This window comes from Madurella fahalii, assembly GCF_045866475.1.
Source record: "Madurella fahalii IFM 68171 DNA, scaffold_1, whole genome shotgun sequence".
Taxonomy (NCBI): Eukaryota; Fungi; Ascomycota; class Sordariomycetes; order Sordariales; genus Madurella; species Madurella fahalii.
In genome coordinates, this window is record NW_027263971.1 from 6481695 (window position 1) to 6504531 (window position 22837).

The 22837-nt window shown below is 56.3% G+C and overlaps 6 protein-coding genes across 6 annotated transcripts; 4 read left to right on the forward strand and 2 right to left on the reverse strand.

Moving 5' to 3' along the window:
• Positions 1-2202: 2202 nt before the first annotated feature.
• Positions 2203-3873, forward strand: PRB1 (proteinase B; the record flags this gene model as incomplete). The annotated part of the gene is made up of 2 exons (XM_071057387.1): positions 2203-2574; positions 2638-3873. The coding sequence occupies 2 exons, from the start codon at positions 2203-2205 to the stop codon at positions 3871-3873; spliced, it is 1608 nt and encodes a 535-aa protein (XP_070913488.1).
• Positions 3874-4469: 596 nt separating this feature from the next.
• Positions 4470-7616, forward strand: MFIFM68171_01966 (uncharacterized protein; the record flags this gene model as incomplete). The annotated part of the gene is made up of 1 exon (XM_071057388.1): positions 4470-7616. One exon carries the CDS (start codon positions 4470-4472, stop codon positions 7614-7616), a length of 3147 nt encoding a protein of 1048 aa, XP_070913489.1.
• A 551-nt stretch (positions 7617-8167) lies between these two features.
• Positions 8168-10379, reverse strand: MFIFM68171_01967 (uncharacterized protein; the record flags this gene model as incomplete). The annotated part of the gene is made up of 6 exons (XM_071057389.1): positions 8168-8279; positions 8457-8521; positions 8569-8690; positions 8746-9367; positions 9432-9853; positions 9920-10379. The coding sequence occupies 6 exons, from the start codon at positions 10377-10379 to the stop codon at positions 8168-8170; spliced, it is 1803 nt and encodes a 600-aa protein (XP_070913490.1).
• Positions 10380-12372: 1993 nt separating this feature from the next.
• EFR3 (plasma membrane localization protein) lies at positions 12373-15975 on the forward strand (the record flags this gene model as incomplete). The annotated part of the gene is made up of 2 exons (XM_071057390.1): positions 12373-12587; positions 12648-15975. 2 exons carry the CDS (start codon positions 12373-12375, stop codon positions 15973-15975), a joined length of 3543 nt encoding a protein of 1180 aa, XP_070913491.1.
• Positions 15976-16959: 984 nt separating this feature from the next.
• Positions 16960-18478, reverse strand: MFIFM68171_01969 (uncharacterized protein; the record flags this gene model as incomplete). The annotated part of the gene is made up of 2 exons (XM_071057391.1): positions 16960-17734; positions 17955-18478. 2 exons carry the CDS (start codon positions 18476-18478, stop codon positions 16960-16962), a joined length of 1299 nt encoding a protein of 432 aa, XP_070913492.1.
• Positions 18479-20797: 2319 nt separating this feature from the next.
• MFIFM68171_01970 (uncharacterized protein) lies at positions 20798-22210 on the forward strand (the record flags this gene model as incomplete). The annotated part of the gene is made up of 1 exon (XM_071057392.1): positions 20798-22210. The coding sequence occupies one exon, from the start codon at positions 20798-20800 to the stop codon at positions 22208-22210; it is 1413 nt and encodes a 470-aa protein (XP_070913493.1).
• Between the last annotated feature and the right edge of the window lie 627 nt (positions 22211-22837).

A 22837-nucleotide genomic window follows, 5' to 3' on the forward strand; every position in this document is an offset into this window, starting at 1 on the left:
GGAGTGACTCGGTGGATTGCCAGTATTCCCGGCCCATTGCTATGGCCTTTGTTGTGCGACCCTTACGTAGTACTAGGTATAAGGTATTCATAGGGATTGAAAGCAATGAGAACCCATTAGTCCACATCAAAGCACGGTCAGCCAGGACAGATGGTCCTACAACACCTCTCTAACTAACCGTAGGGCTCGAGGGCGTTGGGTGTCCTAGCTCTCTAAGAGAGTTGTAAAAGCCCACAACTCATGGTCACCCATAAAATACTATCCTACTCTCGAAGCCGGAACACCGTCAGCTACCCTCCAAACCCGCCAAAACTGGAACTCGACTCCTCAAGCATCTCCGGCAGTCGTGGTCCAGAAATTAATACCATGGCTTTGTGCCAAAGACACACCGCCCAGCGGATATCAAAGCATACATGCAAGCCGTCTGCTGACCGACTCCAGGTCCACTCAGGGGATCGGGGATGAAGCAGCCGTTGAGGTGTTGGGACAGATCGGTAACCAAACGATAACGCGATAACGACCCATGGCGACCAAGGCTGACCCACCGGATCCCTGGGCCTGCAAAGCCCAGCCTTTCCCAACCAAAGCTTTATCTGCTTGTGCAGCCCTGCTCTGCATTATATGTTGTACAAATAAATGCATTCGAGGATGGAGGATGGCGGAACACGAAATCCTGCTCTCTGACCGCAGTTTCGCGGTCATTGCATCACCCTGCCATACGATGCAGGGACCGGGCGATCTGTTCAGTGTCAAGCCAAAACCAAGGAGGAAACAATCCGAGCGAGCGATGATGTAATCCCGCCCTGTCAGATACACTTGGGATAAACTCAACCGACATCGGCCTCGGCTTTGGAGAACACTTCTGGCTGCTCAGCCGCGCAGACATGGCCTAGGCAATGAGACAGCCTTCTCTCCAACACCATTCCGGTCAAGACCAAAAAGGGCAGGGGAACGGAGACCTGAGATCTCTCGAGTCAGACGGCCCAAGCGATGCGACAGCCTGGCACGTGTGGCCTGCTCGTGACCCTCCAAGTGGAGCATCCCCGCGCCTGACTTGGCACGATCCAGAAGCTCTGCCCGTGACGTGCCTGACAGGGGATCTGGCAAGGCGAGCAATTGTTGCAATGGATTGTAAGATCTCATCTATCCCAGAGACACGCGTCTCCCAGCAACATCCCGTGGTCTGCAACCGTTACCGAAGGCCATGCGACATTTCCTCTTTGCGAGATCAGTAGGAAACACGGAAGGAGCCCGCAGATGTGGCCGAACGGACACTCCGTTTAACCCTCCAAAGCCATGTTCTTTGTCCGGGTTCAGACAAACCCGATCTTGTGTTGTTGTGTAGACGAATCGGGAGAAGGCCGTCGCCACGACTTGGTGACAACCATGACCTGACCCTGCGTCGGAGTCTTCATTTGTTGCCTTGATGTCGAGCAGCTTGGAGCTCCGAACCGAGCTTCCGCGAATCAAGGCCTCGTCCTTCAAGGGGCCTTGTAGCCACCCATGCAGCGGTAAGCAGCCGCCGATCCCGAAACGGGGCTGCTCTGCCCTGTCCTCAGCGCCGTGGCCTTGCCCCAACAATTCTCAGTTGCTAGGCCGAGGTACTGATGACAGGATAGAGGGTTTGGCAAAAGGGACGCCTCACAACCCCGATAGTAACTGCCCAGGCAGCTGGTTTCCGGAATGCCTCGCTGCGACCATTCGGCCATCAATGTCCGTGATGACCCATGGGCGACTTGTGAGTCGATTGCGGATTGTTGCTCTTATCGCAACGTCTCGCCCCAGTGGATTCCAAGCTGCGGCCATCTCATTGGCCAACTCCGCCTTTCGCCAAACCGCATTAGGCTAGAAGCGGGTCGCCAGCCCCCGGGTTCTTGGTCTGGGTTGCGCTGCCCCACAGCTCCGCCCGTCTTGTAGCGAACCAGGGACCGCCCTGAGGCAACCGCACACATGGGCGTCTTACGCACTCCGCCATCCTTTATCAGCACGCCGCTCCCCATCTGTTGCCGAGCTCGCTCTCTTCTCTCTCGCCCATCCTCTCCTCCCCCATCATCCATCTCCCATCCTCACCACAGTCCATCAAGTCATCGAGGAAGGCATCGCAGCTGGTTTTTTATTCTTCGTTGCCCGTTCAGTCCTTTTCTTTTTTTTTCCGATTGAAGTCGCAGGTCCATCGACTTCGCCCTCTCCTTCCCGTCCACAATGAGAGGCGTCATCGCTCTCTCGCTCGCAGCCTGCGCTGCAGCGGCGCCAAAGGTCTCATTCGAGACGATCCACGGCGATGCCGCGCCCATTCTTTCCTCTGCGAACGCCGAGACCATCCCGAACTCGTACATCATCAAGTTCAAGAACCATGTGTCCGACGACTCGGTCTCGGCGCACCAGAGCTGGATCCAGGAGATCCACACGACACGCGAGGCGGAGCGTGCCGACCTCAAGAAGCGGGGGCAGATCCCGCTCGTTGACGATGTGTTCCGCGGTCTGAAGCACACGTACAAGATCGGCCAGGACTTCATGGGCTATGCTGGCCATTTCGATGAGGAGGTCATCGAGCAAGTTCGGAGGCATCCGGATGTAAGCTACTTAAACACTTTACGCAATTTTCCCGTCTTCTGATGCTGACCAACCTGTGAACAGGTCGAGTACATCGAGCGCGACAGCATTGTCCACACAATGCGTGTGGTCGAGGACAGCAAGTGCGATGGCGAGCTCGAGAAAGCCGCTCCTTGGGGTCTAGCCCGTATCTCTCACCGGGATACTCTGACCTTCTCGACCTTCAACAAGTACCTCTACGCTGCCGAGGGCGGTGAGGGTGTCGATGCCTACGTCATTGACACCGGTACCAACATTGATCACGTTGACTTTGAGGGCCGTGCCAAATGGGGCAAGACGATTCCCTCTGGTGATGCCGACATTGACGGTAACGGCCACGGAACGCACTGCTCTGGCACCATTGCCGGCAAGAAGTACGGTGTTGCAAAGAAGGCCAATGTCTACGCTGTCAAGGTTCTCCGCTCCAACGGCTCTGGCACCATGGCCGATGTCGTGGCTGGCGTCGAGTGGGCCGCCACGCAGCACATCGAGCAGGTCAAGGCTGCCAAGGCCGGCAAGCGCAAGGGCTTCAAGGGCTCTGTGGCCAACATGTCTCTCGGCGGCGGCAAGACCAAGGCGCTTGATGACACTGTGAACGCTGCCGTCAAGGCGGGTATCCACTTCGCTGTTGCCGCCGGCAACGACAATGCGGATGCTTGCAACTACTCGCCCGCCGCCGCCGAGAAGGCCGTGACTGTCGGCGCTTCTGCCATTGATGACAGCCGCGCCTACTTCTCCAACTACGGCAAGTGCACCGACATCTTCGCCCCCGGCCTGAGCATCCTCTCGACCTGGATCGGCAGCAAGTATGCCACCAACACCATCTCGGGCACGTCGATGGCCTCGCCTCATATCGCTGGTCTCCTGGCCTACTACCTGTCTCTGCAGCCTGCGAGCGACTCTGAGTACTCGGTTGCCCCCATCACTCCCGAGAAGATGAAGGACAACCTGCTCAAGATCGCCACCGAGGGTACTCTCACCGACATGCCCAAGAACACCCCCAACCTGCTCGCCTGGAACGGCGGCGGTTGCAACAACTACACCGCTATCGTCGAGGCCGGCGGCTACAAGGCTGACGGCAAGACCAAGGTTGACAAGATCGACATTGACATGTCGGTGTCCGAACTCGAGAAGCTCATTGAGCACGACTTTGAGGTCATCTCTGGCAAGGTTGTCGAGGGCGCCTCGTCATTCGCCGAGAAGGCTGAGAAGTTTGCCAAGAAGATCCACGATCTGGTTGATGACGAGATCAAGGACTTCCTCGACGAGATCACTGCCTAAACCATTGCCATGATTGACTGACATGGGCATCGGCGCTGTGAGCAGCCAGTCTGGAGTTCACTGCAGGTATGGGATGGTCATTGTTTTTTTTTTTTTTTTTTTTGTTTCGGTTTTGGTATAGGCACAGATAGGCATCATGCGGCCGTCGGAGTTACTTGTACTGTACACGCAACATGGGAGAGACATTCGAGTGTCGGGATGGTCTGCATTTGAAGGGTTAATCACGTTCACTCGTCTTTGCGAATCAGAGGTTGTTTTACCCTACCAAATGGACGGTTCCCTTGCAGTCGGTGTTGCCATAGCTTCGTTCAAGGCTTCGCTCTTGCCGCCTCCATCTCGAGAGAGCGTAGCGAGTCTGCCTTCCCGGTCTTCCAGAGTGACTCGCTGTTGCTTGCGTCTTCGTCTCATTGCAGCCGTTCCATTGCCTGCTCAGTCGCCCTCACCAACCAACTACTCAAGTGTGGTATTCTCATTTTGCTCGCCATAGGGTTAGCAACACAGCTGTACTGTCGATTAGAGCCTCTTACTTGAATTTTACCCAACCGTTGTGCCGGTGAACTTAATCTTGGTCGAGTCCACCGCTCCGCGACGCTCCGATGTTGCGGCGACGCAGCCGCCTGTCCAAGTCGGGTATCGAACGCAGGAAGTCCACCTCATCAATGCACGGCGTCCACCTCGAACATCTCGATCCGACGGTAGCACAGCGAGACGCCTATATTGCCGCCTGCAAGGCGTACAAAGAAGCCTTGAGTCGGACAAGGGCAGACATGTCACTGTTCTTTCCGACTCGTGAGTCATCGCCCCTACGACAACAGGCTGGTTGGACTGGCCACCATCATGACCCGAGCTCCCCTTGTCCTGAACACCATGATGGCCAAGACATCCACCGACAGCAGAGCGTTCGCTTTATGGGACCGTGTTCTGTGGAGCTGAGAGGGTCACGGAGTCGGAGCGCATCCTCCTGTCGCGACTCGACGGATGTAGATGCAGGTAATTGTAGGATGAACGGCTCACAGGGCCAGATATCCGAACTCGATGATACGGACCAGAACGGCCAGCCACCTCTGCATCCTCGCAGGCCACCACCCCCGGTCCCGTTGCCTGAGTTTGCCGCCGCCTATCTCGACGCCCTGGCTGCCGGAGACGAATATTACACTCCCGAGGACGACATAGCATCCGCTCCATCTTCATACCGCCGTCTGCATCAGTCAAAGTCAGCATTTACCTCGGATCGGCCGCGAATTAGGATGTACCAAGAGAGTTCGACGTCACTCCTGAATCGACATAGCTTCAAGCCGCCGTTGGCTCAAAGTTCACACAGATTGTTCCGTTCCGACCCCAGCGGGAGCAAAGTATCACACACTACTCTGCCGCTAAGAGCACCAAAGTCGATGAGTTTTTGGAATAGCCGTAATTCACACGCCAGGTACAGCACGAGCCAGGATGACAGTGCGAGAAGTTCCAGTTTGTCAGGCGTACCGGAAGAGGAGCTACCTCAGGCGGGCCGTCCAACGCCGCAGAAGACGTACAAGACGTCCGCATTATTTGGATCGAGAAGTGGCCAGGCAGAGCCGAGGCTGCGCAAGTCTCTTCGCGGCACCAGTTCGACGGAAGACCTGGGATCATCGAGTCCTATCACTGTGAAAACCATTCCTGAAACAGGAAGCTTGAGATCAAAAGCGCGAAATGTGTCGAAATCGTTTAAGCTAAGGCTAAAGAATATCTTTAATCCTTCAAGACCCGAGAAACAGGCGCCTTCGATCCCCTGCCAACATATAGAAGCTCGGAGAACTCATGTCACCGACGGATTCGGTACATCCCAGGCTACGAACGCTGAATTCGAAGCCGCAGTCGATGAGGGCCCGGAAACCATCCTCAGCGTCTCCGCCAAAATACCTTCACTTCAGGAGCCACCGCCAGGTCTGATTCATTCAAGCAAAGCAAGTCTGGAGAGCCTGAAGAGCGAGCGAGAGCGCCAAGTATCAGACGACGCGTCGTTGACAAGTTGGGTTCACTCGGGCCCCAACACGCTGACAAGCGAGCAGCGGCAACAATGGAGGGAATGGGAGAGACAGCGCCTTTCCGTTATCAAGGAGAATGGCGCTCACGCCCCGTCACCTTCTATCCGAAGGCCACCTTTCAATACCGAGCTATTTCAGCTTCCTGAGAACGTAGCTAGGAGTCCAGGAGGTCCCGGCAAAATAGTGGACAGTCAGCGTGTCTATTCTGCCCTGATGAAGCGGATGCGGGAGATCGACAACCAGACTTCACAGACTGCAGAGCGGCGGTCTCGAACGTCGGACACTGATGGTTCCGCGCCAATTATGGAGTCACTTGACCATTCTTCAAACCAAACACCAGATACGATTAAACATATCGCTCCTGCGAGAAAATCTTTCACGTTCTCCGACGCGCTGGACACTCCCACTCGACCCCCAAGGAAGGCCACCAAGTCTCTCGGCCAGCTTGAACACATTGAACAGCAAGGAGAGTTGACATCTACCTCAACCACCGCAGTCTTACCCAAAGAACTGCCGACTTCATCCACCGCAGGCAGCACCGACACTCTTACAATCCCCCATCCCACCTCCCCATCCATAGAGAACACGCAGTCAACCTGGAACCCGAAGGCCGGCAACAGCCCCGCGCTGCACCTCTTCCGGACGGCAAGCCCCTATCGACGCGCCCTCAGAAGATCAATGCAGGAAGAGCAAGACGCCTGGGCGCGACACAGCTCGACGTCCGAGTCCCAGCTCTCCGACACCGGCACACAACTCATCCACCCCCCCGACGCAGACCGGATCGCGCCTCCGGAAGACGATAATCATAGCACTGGCTTTGACTCAGCAAATGACCTGGAGTACTCCGAGAGCGTCTACTCGGATGACGACGCAGCGGGAGCCGGGGCCGCAGCTGATGTCGCTTCCCCGGCCTGTCTACCCGGTTGCGGCCGCGGAGGTCTCGGCGCGGGCTCGCTGGACTGGCCGGCTTGGCTGTCGGACAATATTGGCGGGCTCGAAGCCTCTCCAGCACCGCCGTCGTCTCTGGCGGAGATGCTGGCGGATGGCGTGGTGGAGTATGCCCTGCCGAGCATGCAGCGCAGTTTGGGGTCGTTTGGGGGAAAGAGTGGATGGGCACGGCGACCTGGGCCTCGACGTGGGCCTGGGCGTGGACATGTCAGGGAGGCGACGCAGACCTGTGTTGATGACGACGACGATGATGATGGTGGTGATAGGGATCTGTTTGAAGTGCCGACGCGGGGATCGGCTTTGCCTACTACTGCCCCTGCCGCAGAAGCTGCGCCGTTGACCCCGGTGCAGGGGAATGTGGTGCGGCGGCCCGCTGCGAGGGGGTCGTTGGACGGTGCCGCGAAGATGCAAAGGGATTATTATGCTGGTGTCGAGAATGAAATACCCGGGTCCGGGCCCGGGGTGAATGGTCTGTCGCCCATGCTACCGAATCGGAGTGTGTTGCGGCCTAGTCCGCTGAGGGTGAGCAAGGGAAATGTTTCGCCGTCTGTGGCGTCAAGTCCGGGGTTGACGGCTGCGTTGAGGCGGCAGTTTGGGTCCGGCGCTGCTTCTGGCTCTTGGGGGGAAAGTGATAAGGGGAGAGGATTCGGTGCTGGGGCCATTGAGGTGTTGCGGAGGGGTCCGGTCGAGGAGGAGCCGGAGGAGGACGAGATCGAGCAGAATTACTGCCGAGATGTTTCGAAGTACTTTGATGACGGGAGGGCGTTTGTCTGATAGAATGGGTTGGGATGCATGGAGAGACACGCGGCATGGTGTGGGTCGTTGGAATGGGAAGGGAATCCTAGATGCAGGCTAAGGATAGAGACTATGGGATTGAGTAGTACATGGTATGATATGGAGAACGGCCGGTATGAAGGGCAGCCGGCTATTTTGTAGCACTATCAGTGTTTTAGGGTACTACTAGTACTACTACTAGGAGTGTTGGGTTGAACGCAGGCGTCGTGTCTGCAAGGGGAGCAAAATGGTTACTGCGCACATGCTGTTATCCTTCACGTGGCAATCTTGAAGTAAAAGGCCTCAGATTATGTGAATAGAAAAGTTGATGTACATCAGTGGTGCTAGTCCTCCTTTTTGCCCTATCGTTACCGAGAAATACGCACATATAAGCCTGCGGGTTTCACCTCCCCTTCTCTTGCTCATTTTCCCATGTCCAAAACAGCCTGTTCGTTGCCCACCGTGCATATCAGTATCCAAGCGATTGTAAGCCGTATTCCGAGTGGTGAATTCAGTTCAAGGAACCCCAGTCAAGGTAGGGGGAGCTGGGTTTAGTGCGTGGCGCGGCACAGGCGGTCTTCGACCTCATGCCAGCGGTCGTTGCCCACGCAGGGGGTGCACCAGAAAACGTCATCCGGGTCGACAGCGCGTTTGATGCGGACGCTGGTTTTGACAAGTGTGTTGTTAGTGTGGGATGTTTCGATGGGGCATTTTGTTTGTATATTTGTGAGCCCTGCCGCGAGGAAATCGGTTTGGGAATGAGGGTGGAGGACGTGTACAGGGGGATTCAGGGGCAAAGCGTCACGGGTGGGGTTAGGGTGTAGGGGGAGAAGCACGTACAGTCGGTCGTAGTTGTCTCCCCAGAATTCGCGCTGCCAGTCGGGCTCAAAGGGATTCGCCTGTTGCTGTTAGCAAATGCGTGAGTGTGGGGATCCTGGGAGGACCGGCGCACCTCGTTCATGTATGTCCCGGAATCAGGGGCTAGCTCCCTCAGCGCAGCGACCTTCTCCGTTACTTCTCTTCGGGCGGCGGCCTCCGAGGTTGAGTTCAAGGGCTCGAAGCTTGCTCCGCCGACTTGTGCGCGGTGAGAATTAGTGTTCGGTGTCTGACGAAATGGCCGGCCACTTACCCGCAAAGACATAAGCCTTTCGCCATGCGGGCACAACCGCGTTCCCACCGCCCCTCGGCTGGGCATTGTGTACGCCCTTCCCAGAAACCAAGAAAGCCGACGCGCCAATGCCGCCGGAGAAGCGCTCGAAAGCCTCGGCGCTCTTATTCAGGTCGCGGGTTAGGTGGTTGGCGTCGAGTAACCTGGACGCAGCATAGCCACTGTTCCCGGCCTCGCTCTGGTCGTAGTTATTCTCGAACCAGGCGTAAAAGGAAGAGTACGTCGATGTTTGGACGAATTGCTGAAAATCGGGCCAGGTGGTATTGACATGAGCCAGCACGGGCTGCCACAACCGAAGCATCTCGTCGGTGGAGCTATCGGGAAGAACAGCCCCCATGATGAAGCCCCTTGCCATGGGGATGAACGGATTCGTAGCGGCGGCCGAGTATAAGGCGTAGCCACTCACGCCACTGTCGCCGAGGGAGGGGAATTGGCTCAGGACGTAGGCGACCATGTCGAAGATGGTGCGAGAGCTGGTGTTGTTGTTTGTCGTGATGATGCCCATCTGCATGGCGGCGAGCTTGGGAGTGGGAAAGGTCCTCATTGTGACCGAAGTCATGACGCCAAAGGTTGAGCCGCCGCCCTAGTCGAATTGGGAGACGTATGAGCAACATGCATGGTCTTGGGATCAGAACATACACACTTACACCGCGCATTGCCCAAAACAGGTCTTGATTCTGGCACTCGTTGGCCGTCACGATCTCGCCCTTGGGAGTCACTACCTCCATCTGCAGAACTTGGTCGGCAGCGAGACCATGGTGAGGGCCTAGCAGACCGTGGCCACCGCCGGTTACATAGCCTCCGACGGACACGGTTTTCCCGCCGCCCCCTACGATGGTCTGGTTGAGGGCATCGAGCTCGCGGTATATGTCGATCATTTGCATGCCGGCACCGACGGTTACGGCAGTCCCGTCAATGGTGACTCTGCAGCGGTCCGGGCGGAACGAAGTGTGAGTCTTGAGGCCTTTCATGTGGTGGACCCAGATGGAAAGCGAATTTGGGGCGTTAGAACGACCAATGTAGTCATGGCCTGTGCTCTTGATGACCAGCCTGATGTTGTGGTTCCTTGCTACGGACGAGTTAGCTAGTGATGGTGCAGGAGTCGAGGGGGGGAGGGGGGGAGGTCCCGGCTCACCGAACCGCACACCCTTCTTGACGTGCTCGGCTGTCGTCGCGTTTATGACGAAGACAGGATATCCTTGACTGCTGCATGGATAACCATCGTCAGGAAGGCAGGTGTCGTTGTTCCAGTGATTCCAAAGTGTTGAGATGGGGTTGTCGGCGTGGAACTCGTGGGTTGACCATGCGGCGCGGACGGCTGGGCACTGCTCGGCGTCGTAGGTTCGCTGTCCGGGATGGCAGACAGCTCCTGGAGGAGGCGGTTGCAGCAGTCTTCCGGCAACCGACTCATTGAGATGGGCCCAGGACTGGGGTGATGGCCAGCCCGGTGTTCCAGGGATGGCTTTGCAAGAGTCGTGTCGGGGTTTACGCGGGGAAGAAGAGGACGAAGCGTCGGATCTGGGCTGAGCAGAAGCGGACAGCGCCGACGGGACGAGCTGAAGAGCGCAGAGGAAGATGTTCCGTAGGGACGGCATTGTGAGAGAAAGAGTCTGGGACAGCGGACGGGACGAAGGGAGGAGGAGTCAGGGTGAGTAGGACAGATATATAGACAGACAGACAGACAGACGACGAAGCTCGGAGAGACCAAGACGAGACACGCGTTGATGGGAATAACATCAAGGGCACACGACCCAGGTGCTCTACGTGGGCCTATTTAACCTACCTGGGAAGTTCATCGACACGGAAAGTTATCGTAGCCTCGCCATCTTGTCAGCGTCATTTCCGCAGATGCTACTAAGAGGCAGGACGGATGACGAGGCTTCCACGCTCGCTCTCGATCACGGAGGCCTGTGTTTAGCGGGATTCCCCTAACTTCCCGCTTTAGGAAGCCGTCGTATTCGTCGCAAACGCATCCCGTTGGACGGAATTTGCTTTGCGGGGCCGTAGGGCAGAGCCGCGGGGCTGGGATGCCGTTGCGGCGCGCTGTAATACGGCGGGATTCTGGGGCCGCACGAGCGCTGCAGTAGGTACTGTACACACATTCCGGAGAAAAAAACAAGCCTCACCAGGGCTGAGACGGTTGCCGAGATCTGCCCTGTCTTGGACAAGCGTCGTCACCGCTCGGGCGAAGTTGCCGGAAGCATCCGTATCTGCAACGCGAAAATACGGATGCCGAACTGGGAATGAAAAGTGCAGGTTACGTGTACGTGTACCTCACAAAGATGGTCGATGTCGTGGTGTTCGGGACGCAACGTGCCGAGTCACGAAGTTGCATTTGTATCATCTGATGATTTTTTTTTTTTCTCTCTTTTTTCATTTTCTATTTTTCGGTCTGGTCTGATCCTGCTGCTAGTGGACCCAAGGCAGTGACTTTGGAACGAATATGAGAGCCGGTTCGTGTACGGAGTTACCACCGACGATGCGTCTCGAATGTTTCGAAACAGGTCGAAGTTCTCGAGGACGGGAGCTTTGGTAAGTGTAAGTCAATCAGTTGGGGATTGGCAGGGGTTCTGCTAGTTCTGATTGGCTGTTCGAGGTTGTTCCCCGTCATCGACAAGTTCATGATCCACCGACCCACAGCAACCTTGTCTACTACCGCACAGGCTCAAATGCCACTTTCTGGCGGGACGAACCCAGCGCGCCGGACTCTGCAACTAGGGCTGCGTGTTGTGCATCTGGCTGGACGCACGCGGTAGTGCAGGTGTCGACGGGGACAAGATGACGATCGGAACCCTGACATTGTGCCCGCATTGCGAAGAGAGAGGGAGAGAGAAGGACAGAGGGATGCGAAACTGGATCCGGACGGACAACGCCGCAAGCGGTTGGTAGCAGACACTCACGTAGGCAGGAGCGCGGTCCGGCCGTGCAACTCTAGTTTTAAGAAGTGTCGAGTCCCAACATCTCGTTATTACGCTGCGTCCAAAGTTACCCAAAATGGACACATCATCATCATCATCGTCATCTCAGCTGATCACCAACTCCATCACCACCTGATGGGAGTCTCATCCAACACCACTCTCTCCCGCAGACCACACCCAAGCGGTTTTAGCAATACACTACATGTCGAGATTCCAGGCCCCTTCTCTGCTTAGCGTCTGATTTAGCTTTCGCGACCGGTCTGAGAGCAGCGCAGGGCTGTCGCCGTTGTTTCGGTCCCTCCGAGGTACCCCATCAGCCAATTTCAAGGTGCGGGTACAAAGCCTCAGGCCAAGTTGCATGCGACCACGTTGATTACGCGCCCCTCCCCTTGTCAGCCCCCCCGACGCCAACGCCACAAGATCTCACACTGCAATTTCGCCCATGATATTTTTCGTTGGCCCCAGACCCGTCTCGCACAAAGGGGTCGTTGACGACTTGCGTTGCCTGTTGGAGCGACAGCCCTGGCGATAATTGGGAGCCCTCGTGGTCGTGCGGTGCGAGCCCGTCGAATCCACCCGAAATCCGATCCGTCTGCGGCATTAGGCAAGCCATCGTCATCGCCGTCGCTTTCGCCGTCGCCGTCGCCGTCGCCAACACCAGTCGCCCACCATGAACGCACTCCAGCAGAAGTGCCGGCCAAAGCACCAGGTCCTCGTGCTCAAGTGCTACCCGCGCACCACAAAAGGCGCCGTCGACGTCAAGCCAAACTCGAGCGAGCTTAGTTATCTGCTCTTCTACGCCCAATCGCGGCGCTCCAAGATCCAGAAGGTCGGCAGCTTCCTGGAGAAGAAGACGGCCAGCGACGTCTATCGCCAGCGGATAGGGTAAGCGCCGGGTCTCCTTGAGAGATGCGCAATCCGTCAGACTGACCATTCCGTCGGCAGCAATGTCCAGGTCACGCTACAGATCCTTACGGCCCTGATCGAGAAGACGCCGAAAGACCTCCCCCTCTTTGCGACATGCATCCTCCAAATCCTCGAGCAGATCATCAAGTCCAGCGACATCACCATGGTCGAGTCGTCCATCCCGACCTTTGAGTCGTTCTGCATGCACCACGACCCGACCTCCCTCCTCGCCGACCAGGCTTATATGCGCCAGTACCTCTCCATAGTCCAGCAGTATGCGTCCCTCGCATCGACCCGTGCCTTTCCCGGGAAACTCGAGCCGAGCAAGCCGCTGGCCCTGCGATGGAGGAACGCCGGCCTCAAGGCAATAAGGGGCATTGCCTCGTCCGAGGCCCTCTCCTCGGCAACGAACCAGCAGTACGATGTAGCCGTCCCCATGATACTGGAGAACCTGTGGACGGATAATGAAGATTTCTTGGACGTCCTGCACCAGCGGGCCGAGACGGAGGAGAAGCTCGGCGGCGCCCTGCTGCGAAGACGGACCAGTGTCGCCACGGTCCAGACGGCCGACACCGAGTCCAACATGAATCCCATCGCGCTTGCGGACACGGCTGTGGACATGGACAAACTGGCAGAGGAGGACACTGGCGTGTTGGCCATGGAGTGTCTCAGGCAGATCTTCATCGCGCCCAACAGGTCGCAGGCTCACGCCGCCACCATTGCTCTGCTCAAGTTCATCCAAGAGCGGGTGGGCCAGCAGGAGGAAGTCGTCAGGACGGATTCGGATGGGAGGGATAGCGGCTGGGCCATCAAGGTGTTCCTGTTGGTTGCCCGGTGGGCGCCCGTCGCAGACCGCTTCACCATCCTTACTACCGCCATGGATGCGCTCGCTCAGCAACCCCTGACCGACGACACGCTGCGCCAGCACATTGTTTTGGCAGCCATGATTGGCGCGCTGCTGCGGTCCGACGTCAATCTGATCGGGCTCAGCGTCATGGATGTCCTTCTCCAGTTTATCGCCCACATTCGGAGGCTCGTCCAGATGCCGGGCGACCCAAACAGCATGAGGAGCGAGCCGCCTCTCCCCGGCCAGCCCGACCCCCGCTCCCCGACGACCTTACAGTTTGCTGAGAAGGCGGACCGCGCTGCGGCCGAGCGCAAGGATCTGTTGCTTCGCCTTCAGGAATGCATTGGGGACCTGGCCACACACGTCTACTACGCCGATCAGATTTCTGACATGATTTCCACGATTTTGCTGAAGCTGAAGCCGTCCAGGTCCGGCAGCACCTCGGGCTCGCCCGGAGAGAAGGCCGATGGGACTCCCAAATCATCTGCTCAGGCGCTTGCCGACGAACACCACGTCGACTCGCTGTTCGCGCTCACGGTTGCCAAAATTGCCGCTCTCAGAGCCATAAAATCGGTTCTCCTCGTCGCCAATCCGCGGACGAAGATGAGTGGAAACCTCGGCCTATCGAGGAGCCGTGTACCGATTCAGGTATGGGAGGGCACCCAGTGGTTGCTGGAGGACCCCGATGGTCTCGTGCGGAAAGCGTATACGGATGCCGTTGTGACGTGGTTGGACCGCGAGACGACGAGCGCAGACTGGAGAGCGAGAGACGAGACGTCGAAACCGATGCTCAAGAACCGAGAGCTTCCCGCCGCAACCGTCGCGAGGAGAGCGGTATCGAGCGCCTCGACGCGCGAAAAGCCCGTCAAAGTTCCGTACTCGCACTTTTTGCAGCTCCTTCATCTCGCCATCTACGACAACGCGATCCAGTACATTGACTACGAGACCGATATCGTGCTGCTCCACGTTTTGCTGGCGAAGTTGGTGAACAAGCTGGGCGTGAATGCCGTTCGATACGGCCTACCCATGATTTTCAGACTCCAGGAGGATATCCAGGATGCCGAGACACCTATCCACAAGGTCCGGCTGGGCAGTTTGGTGCACGGCTACTTTTGGGCTCTGACGGAGAAGTTTGACTTTGAGGGCTCGGTTGTGGGGAGGGCGGTGCATAACGAAATCATACGACGCCGCAGCAAGAATTTCTGGGTTGAGGGCGTCAACGTCCCGCCTCCTCTCGTCGAGCTGGTGGGAACACCGGGTATGGTCCGGCCCACGCCACGGTTGCCGCTCAAGGAGATCGAGTCGGAAGCGCTGCTCCCGTTTGATGAGCGTCTCGCACTGGTTGAGAGCATCTGCGAAGCGTACCAGGTGCAGGCGATTTCGCCGCCCGTAAGCCCGGCCGCTAGTCCCGGCCGCAGTGCTACGCACCCGATCCTGGGCTCGACTATGAGCACCATGAGCACAATCCCTAGCATCGAGACGGAGCATGAGATTCCCCCCTTCTTCCGCGAACAGATGCTGGGCGAGTGGTCCCGCGAGGCGGTCCTTGCCGCAGTGCAAACAACCAGCAAGTCGGCCTCCCTAAACGGTTCCCGGTCTGGAACGACGGGCACCAACCGCCTCGCCGCAAACGGCAGCGGCCATAACCTAAGACCGGACAGGTCATCTCCCGCGGGCAGCAAAACAAACCTCCGCCCGTCGTCCTCCCCAGCCGGCGACGCCGCGGCCGCTCCGCAATCAACCAAGCTCCGCAAATCAAGCCTCCGCAGCGGCCGCTCCCCTGCGCCCGCCCCATCCGCAGACACTAGCAGCGGCAAAGAACAAGTCACCTCGGTCGAGCAGCTCAAGCTCGTCCTATCAGGCCACCTCCAACCCCCGCCAACCATGCATGGCAGTCACCATCATCATTCGAATCATCACCCCACCGAATTCCAACACGACGACTCGAGCAGCGACAGCCTAGTCAGTTATGACATGACCCCCAGCGAGCTATCCTTCAACCCGCCCATGGCCATGGCGGCGGACTCGACCAACACCACCACCTCCCCGATATCCCGCGAGCGGAAGACGTCCCTCCCGGGCGGCCCACTCAGCTCCCCCCCCCCAGCAGGCACGGTGCAAGAAGCTGCCGAAGAGTACGACGACCACGACCACGACGGCGACCACGACGATGAAGATGAACAGACAGTCCCGCCGGTCCCTCCCCTCCCCAGTAATTTCACAGGCGCAGGCGCAGGCGCAGGTGGCGGGTCGTTGTCCAAGACGGTCTCGCAGGACTTTGCCGTGACAACTCCGCTCCGGCCCCTGACCACCACCATGTCCGCGACAAAGCGGGGTCTGAAGAGCATGGGCGGAAGGGAACGCACGCTGTCGACAACGTCGTCGTGGATGGCTGAGCCGGGCGGCGAGAGGGCACATCCCGCGATGGACTTGCAGGCGCTTCTGAAGGGGATCGATACGTCGTCAGGTCATGGGGTCGGAGAGGGGGAGGATGTTGGTATGGGGAGGCCGCCCTATTGAGCATTGTATTCTATTGTTGTTTGTCGAGGATAGGGTTTGCGGGTGGGGTTGTGAGAGGGTGGGCATATATTTAATGGAGATAGATTTGGTTGCTGTGAAAATTACCCTTTGTCTATCTTCTGCTCGGCGGGGGTTTCTGGAGCAGACTATAATTACTTATCTTTTCTCGGTTGGGGCGGGTGATGGGAGGTTTATCACCAGGATGTTATGCGCAGGTTTTAGACGGGTGGTTTACTAATAAGTAACTACCCAGTGTATACAGTACTGCAAGGCTCGGTTGAGAGGAGAGTGCCGAAAAGGTTTCTTATGGGTGATGGCTGTTGATTTCATGTCCTATGACACACAGGGAGAGAAAAGTAAGGTACCTTAGTCTTGTAAGCGTGTAGGGGTGGAGAGCGAGTGGGCCGGCAAACCAGCACATGTTGGTAAAGTATGTATTGTACTGTGCATACAAGCAAAGCAGTGTCTACGTTACTGGGCTGAGCAAGCTACGGCCTGCAGGGGCTGTATTTGAGATTAAGAAAATCCATTAATAGAAAGAAGTAGCTACTAGTGATTTTGAGATTTTCAGCGTTAGGTATGCGTGAACGGGCGTCTGTAGTGACGGTCGGGTATCTGGATTGCGATGAAGTGTACGATTGAGAAGGGGGTGCAGAAAGGTACGGCCCGGTACTTGTGGGACCGTTTAGACGTGAATTACTAGTACTTAGTTTAGATGTGAGGTACTACAGTGGTATTCAATGGGCGAGTCTTGGGCACCACATTCGTTGTGGAGGGAGATTGGTTGCTTAGAGACGGATCGATTCGAAGGCTTATGGAGTTTGTTTTCTTGCTGTTTACCGCTATATCGCGATCTTGTTGAGCTGCAATCAAACTGACCCGGAGGATAATTACAGTCTATTCCACCAGCTTGCACGACTGTCTAAGCTACACAATTTCCAATCACGACATCAAGCCGGGTCCCGTGCCACTTGAAACACATTCCTACACGACCAAAGTACAGGTCCCGAAGTTTTCCATCATGATCCCCACCATTACCATACCACCAATAGCAGGTACCCCCAGGGTCAACAGAATGAAGAAGGGCCCGAGGAACCTGGCGCGATTCCCACGGCGATGCTTTCCGAATACCCATAGCATCACCTGTGACTCGCCAAGGGCGATTCCTAGGCCGTAAACGACACCAACGATCAGCCAAGCCATGGTGAAGCCTCTCTCGATCTGGGTGCTGTTTCCCTTCTGGAAGCGCGAGAGAACGCCGACGACTGCGAGCGGAATCAAACTGAGGAGAAGACTTATTGCAAGGATCCAGAGGCTACCGAGGGTGGAGTTATCGTGGGAGTCGAGCAAGAGGCGATCGAGATCGCGGCCCAATCTGCCCAGAAAAGTTTTGGGCGGAGGAGATCGCACCGGCTTTACATTGATTGCCTCCTTAAAGAAGGCGCAGTTGTGTTCCTCGGCCTTATTCATCGTCGGCGTCCGAATGACAAACATGGACGGGTATTCTGGGGTTAACATGTTGGCAAACGAGTTCATGATGGACATGAAGGCATACGGGGCGACCGTCAAGCCGAATGCCGCATATCCGTAGTGGCTGATTTGGTCCCCTCGCGCGCGGTAGATGGTTATGGTTGCCCACGTGGCTTGGACCAAGCTGATGCACAATTTGAGGAGGTTATAGTTCGACGCCAGTGTCGCCTCCCTGTACTCAACCTCCTTGGGTAGCTTGATCGCATCGTCCCCGCTGTTGAGGGCGAGGCTAAAGACCGCCGTGGACGGTACGGCGGCCAGGAAAGTAGTACTCCTTATGAAGCCAAGACTCGCCGTAGACTACCCTATCGGAGGGGAGCGGTCTCAGCTGGAGATCCTCCGGTGAGTGCCACCACCGGGTACCTGGGTCACTAGTCCTATACAGAGTAATTAAATCAGCATGTGAAGCCCAGAAATCGTCCTGCTTAGCCAGATAGAAAACTAAGTACCCAGACTCTTCATCCCTCGCATGAAAATCAACAGCTTGTTGCCCGTTTGGATCGGACGTTGCTGGTATTCTCAACTCGTCATCACGGATGTTGTTACTAGTAGAGATATTGTGGTCTTCATCTGATGGCAAGATTTCAGACCGAAGCGGGCTTTTATCGAACTCGATGACACCCCTCTCGGGTTGGATCTTAGATAAACAGCCTGGAGGTTCCTTCTTCGTCACCACCATGCAGAGTGCCCCAGCCCGAGCAGCACATGTCAAAGGGTCACGCGCAGTGACCGCACGTTGCACAATGGCGGTAAAAGCCCGCATGACGGCGCTGCCGGGGAGGGCGAGGGCAAGGAAGATGTAGACGATGGAGCTCCGGAGGCTCTGGCCAGGGACGGGGACAACCGTGGCCGCATGGGCAAAGTAGTTGCTAAAGAAGAAAATGATGAAATCGTGCCACTGCGTCGGCGGACACAGCAGGTTTGGGTTGCCGTGATTCTGGGTCCCTTCCGGGACCAATATCGTGAAGTTCATCTCGGTCGCCATTGCAGGAACTGTTATGGGCTGATGGGCCCGGGGCGATGAGTGATTTAGAACGGCACGAGATGGGAGACATATAAGGGTCTCGGCCCTCGAACAGAACCTGGACTTGGGGATCCGCGGCCCGACCGGGTTCGGATTGGACCAACAAAGCGGAGGGTTGAGCGCTTGATGACCAATCGGGACATTCTGAAGCCATCCCCACGACGCCCTGCCAGCGCAGACAGGTTTCGCCGGTCTGCTCGTCAGCACTTACCATAAGGACCAGGATGATAAGCAGCAGTATCTACGCACCCAAGCTCAAAACAGCCAATTTTACCACAACGGACCGAGTGCTTAGGGCTGCTCTTCTAAGTTCTGCTCACGCTAGTATTTCTTGTCTCGAGGTATAATTATGTGGGCTTATGAGCTGCAAGGCGTTTTTCAAGATCCCAAGAGAACACTTGACTGACAAACAAGGGTTGTCCTTTACACATTAAGTGCAGAAGTTGCTGTTGTGACCGCCGGATTTGGCTGGGGACTTGGTTATGTACCCCACCACCCCCTCCAATCAATTCATCTGCAGATACACGACCCTACCTTGCCCCGCCGTCCAATGAACAGGCCCAGTCTTGGGCAGTTGGGTTCGGATCTAGGAAAGAAAGCGTTTTCTTCAACTTGGCATCCATTTTTGGATCCCGGGCACAGCGACGTAGCGACGCAAGAAGATATAAAATGGTACCCTCGCGCATCCCGTCGTCCCCGGCTCGTCGACTGTTCTCGTTAGAATCGGTAGCCCTTGACACTCGATGCCGAGGCGGATTGCGAAACAGCCTGAGGCCTTCACAGCTGAGTATCGTGTAACTCTGCGTAAGTAGCTCGAGGGAGTCAACTGCTCAGACCTGCTGTGCGTGAGGACGTTGAGGTACTTCATCTGGGGCTCCCCCCTTGAGACCGTGTATCAGAGACTAGCTCTATACTGTGTGAAATGCTAAACCAGAAGCATCTGACCCCGCTTCTTCGGGCCCCTCGTCTTTGCATTCGTGATAGTGGTTGGGTGCCGTGGCGTTGGGACCGACCATTCAAACATGATTCGGCACCACATGCCAATGTCCATGTGGTCAAGTCGCGTCAGAGGAAAGAGTTCAGGGAGCCACCAAAAGGGGATGCAGTCTCGTCGAGCAAGGCGCAGGGGATGCCTTCTTCCCAAGTTCAACCCTCCTAGCACAGACACAGGCATTATACTCCTTTACGGCAAATACGAACTGCGAATCTGAACGCTGGCCTTATCGTGAACTACGCTTTTACCTCGGCGTCGGGTGCCTTGATCACCAACCAGTACGCGTATGGGCAGCCCGTTGTCAACCCGCCCACGTTCCAACCTTTTACTATCCAGTGGTCACTCAGTCTTGAGCCCATTGTTCCTGCCATTGAGGCACAATGCTAGAGGTAGCAACGTGCTCGGCTCAATTGCCCCCCCCCCCCCCCCCCCAGGGACTCATCTTGGTCCTTCTTACGGCTGCTTTTAGCTCGGCAAGCGACCACGTGACAGTCAAGGCTGCCGCAGACAAGACCTTTGCCGACATCATCTAGGCAGCGAAAAGCAAAGGTGTGTTTAATCCCTATGTGGACCTCGACCACGCTGGCAAGTCGCAGGATCCCATCAGGAGCTATGGCTAATCATGCTCTAGCCAAGCTAGTAGCACACCTGGTCAAAAACCCTCCACATCAGCCATAACCTGTTTCCCATCCTGTGATTTATGTTTTCTTCATGGGCGGCTATGATGCTAACCCCCGGTAAAATTAGCATTCTGATAAATATTCCCGTCTCTTCCTGGTTCAGTACATCTTACCACCTACCTACTGATTAAGTGAGATACATTTTCAGGTGATGCGAGCCTGCTACGGACCGCTTCCTGCATTGTTGCTCTACATTGCAGATGAGGATTCCACATCTCTTCCATTCAAGTTGCAAATACGGGACATCTCGGAGGAAAGATATAAACCTCCGAATCGAGGGACACGTACACAGAACGGTGAGGGACACGTACACAGACCGGTGAGGGACAGTGTGGAGATTACCACAGAGTCAAACAAATCTTGCATTAGTGTTTTTGGTAACAAAACTCAAAACTCTGTTTTCATCAAAATTTACGCACAGACTAGCCACGTGAAGGACCAGTTATGTAACCGGGGCATCACAAGCAAACCCGAACCTTCTTTTCCACAACCATTTAATCTTCGCTCCCCCGCTTCGAAAGGTCGTTCCATCATCAATTTTCCTCCTGCGCAGTTCTTCTATTACCCAACCAATCAACTTAGCTTGCCCGCAATATGTCTCTAGCCGAGCCAATTCTCGCGCCTTTAGATACCGAAGATCTTCGAGTCCAAGGTTTGCTCCATCTCGGGCGTACAGCGGGGTCCCACCGACTTCACCGGCGCCGGTTGAACCGATCGAGCGACGAAGAATACCAAGATATTCCACTCAATACTTCACCCGAGTCACCGACCGCCTTTGTCACGATTCCCGCAGTCCTGATTTCCTGGGAGACTCTGATTTACCTCGGGCTGTCCGCTGGGAAGGCGGCCCAGTTATGGCAGGAGTGGAGCAATTGGCCCGATAGCGGGCCCCGCCGCGAGGTTGATGCCGACGACGGGGGCTTGCAGGTCCCATTCCTTGACTTCATCATTGGGCACATCGAGAACAATCCCGACGCTAGAGATGAGAGCGATGCTCAGTGGCGGGCGTGCATGGACGCTTGCGGCCTTGCCACAGACATCCAAGATGCCATCATGGATCCTCATTTCACCTATCTCCGGCTGTCCAACTCTTGCCTACATTGGGTCAAAGATACGATTGAGATGCGCTACGCAGGACTCCAGGACATTCAGAGAACGTCGCGAGCCCGTGAGATGGAGTTACGGAGAATGGCATCCCGTTCAGACGGCTATCAGAGGAGTGAAGGGAGAGATCAGGGAGGCTATACGATGGGTTCAGCCTCGTCATCGACTGTGGCCGGTCAAGGGCAAAACCCCCGCTTGAACTTTCAGCGGCAAAGTTCACCAGGAGTAGGTCCCGATATCTGGAGCTCCGTACGGGCCCTCGCCTCCCGTAATTGCCCTGGATATACGACACTCTACAAGGCAATGGACCAGGCTCGTATGAATGGTCTTTTCGACGGTTCTGGCGCCCTATCTAACATCCGAGTGCTTCTGAGCCACCCGCCTTCGGACTTCAGCGGTACCAGATCCTTGTTCTACTTCACCCCCGACATCAGGGTTGCCGAGTACTATGCTAGCTACGCCAAGCGCCGGGTAAACTGCGAGTCTGTTGTCATCATGCGCCTGCGCATCCCGAACGCTGCCATTGAGAGCCTGTCTGAGCCCGACATCCGACGCCTGTACTGGCCTAGCAATGACTGGAAGGAACTCGTTTGGCGCAGCCGCACCCGCCAGGCTCTCCCTACTCGTCTGCGGACGTATCGGGACGCTCTTCTCATCATCGGCACTATCTCGCGGAAGCCGGACGCCCAGTATCATGCGCTAAGCACTTGGGAGAATATTACGGAGCGTTACGTGCTCAAGGTTGGAGCGAATGGAGATGGCAATGCCGCCGTTCAATATGTTATTAATGGAGAGGAGGAGGGCTGTGAGTGGCTGGAAGAGAATGGTGCTCGGAACATCCAGGCTTTCCCCTATCGCTCGGCACAGTTACAGTCGTGGCTTGCTGAGAACCTTGTCCCTTAGACCAAGTCCAGGAGCTAGAGAGAGTTACCTCGAAGTGAGGAATAGCGTAGCGCTAAGATAGCAATGGCAATTTAACCGTGACAACAGCATCAGTAACAGCAACAAAGAAAAAGAGCCCTTGGATCACCCGGCACAGCCCCTACCAAACCTCCTAACCCCAGAGCACCGGCAACACATTTAACCTCGCTAGTGACTTCGAAGACACACTGCACAATACTGTCAGTACGCAACTGCCGGTCCGGGAATATCTTGGAGAGCTGCTGGCGCCAGTGCAAGATAGCCGCTTGCCGGCGCTGCTGCAACCGGGCTGCGTATTTGCTAAGCTTGTAGGCAGCACAGTTGGGTGGCGGGATTCGATTACATAGACCTGAGCGCTAGGATGAAGACAAGAGAGATGCAAATAGTGCTGTAGTCGTAAGATATTGGCTATTACCCTGTTACCACTCCCTCGTCCTGCCTAGCGACCAGATTGGCGACTGGCTTGACTGTATCGCAACTTGCGAGCTTTCTTCCCTCCTTTAAACCTTTCTCACAACCCCAACCTGATTCCACGCATCCCTGACAATCTTGGCCGCGTCCACGTTAGCGTCGGCAAACTGGATGAAGGTACAATTCGGCGAGATAGTC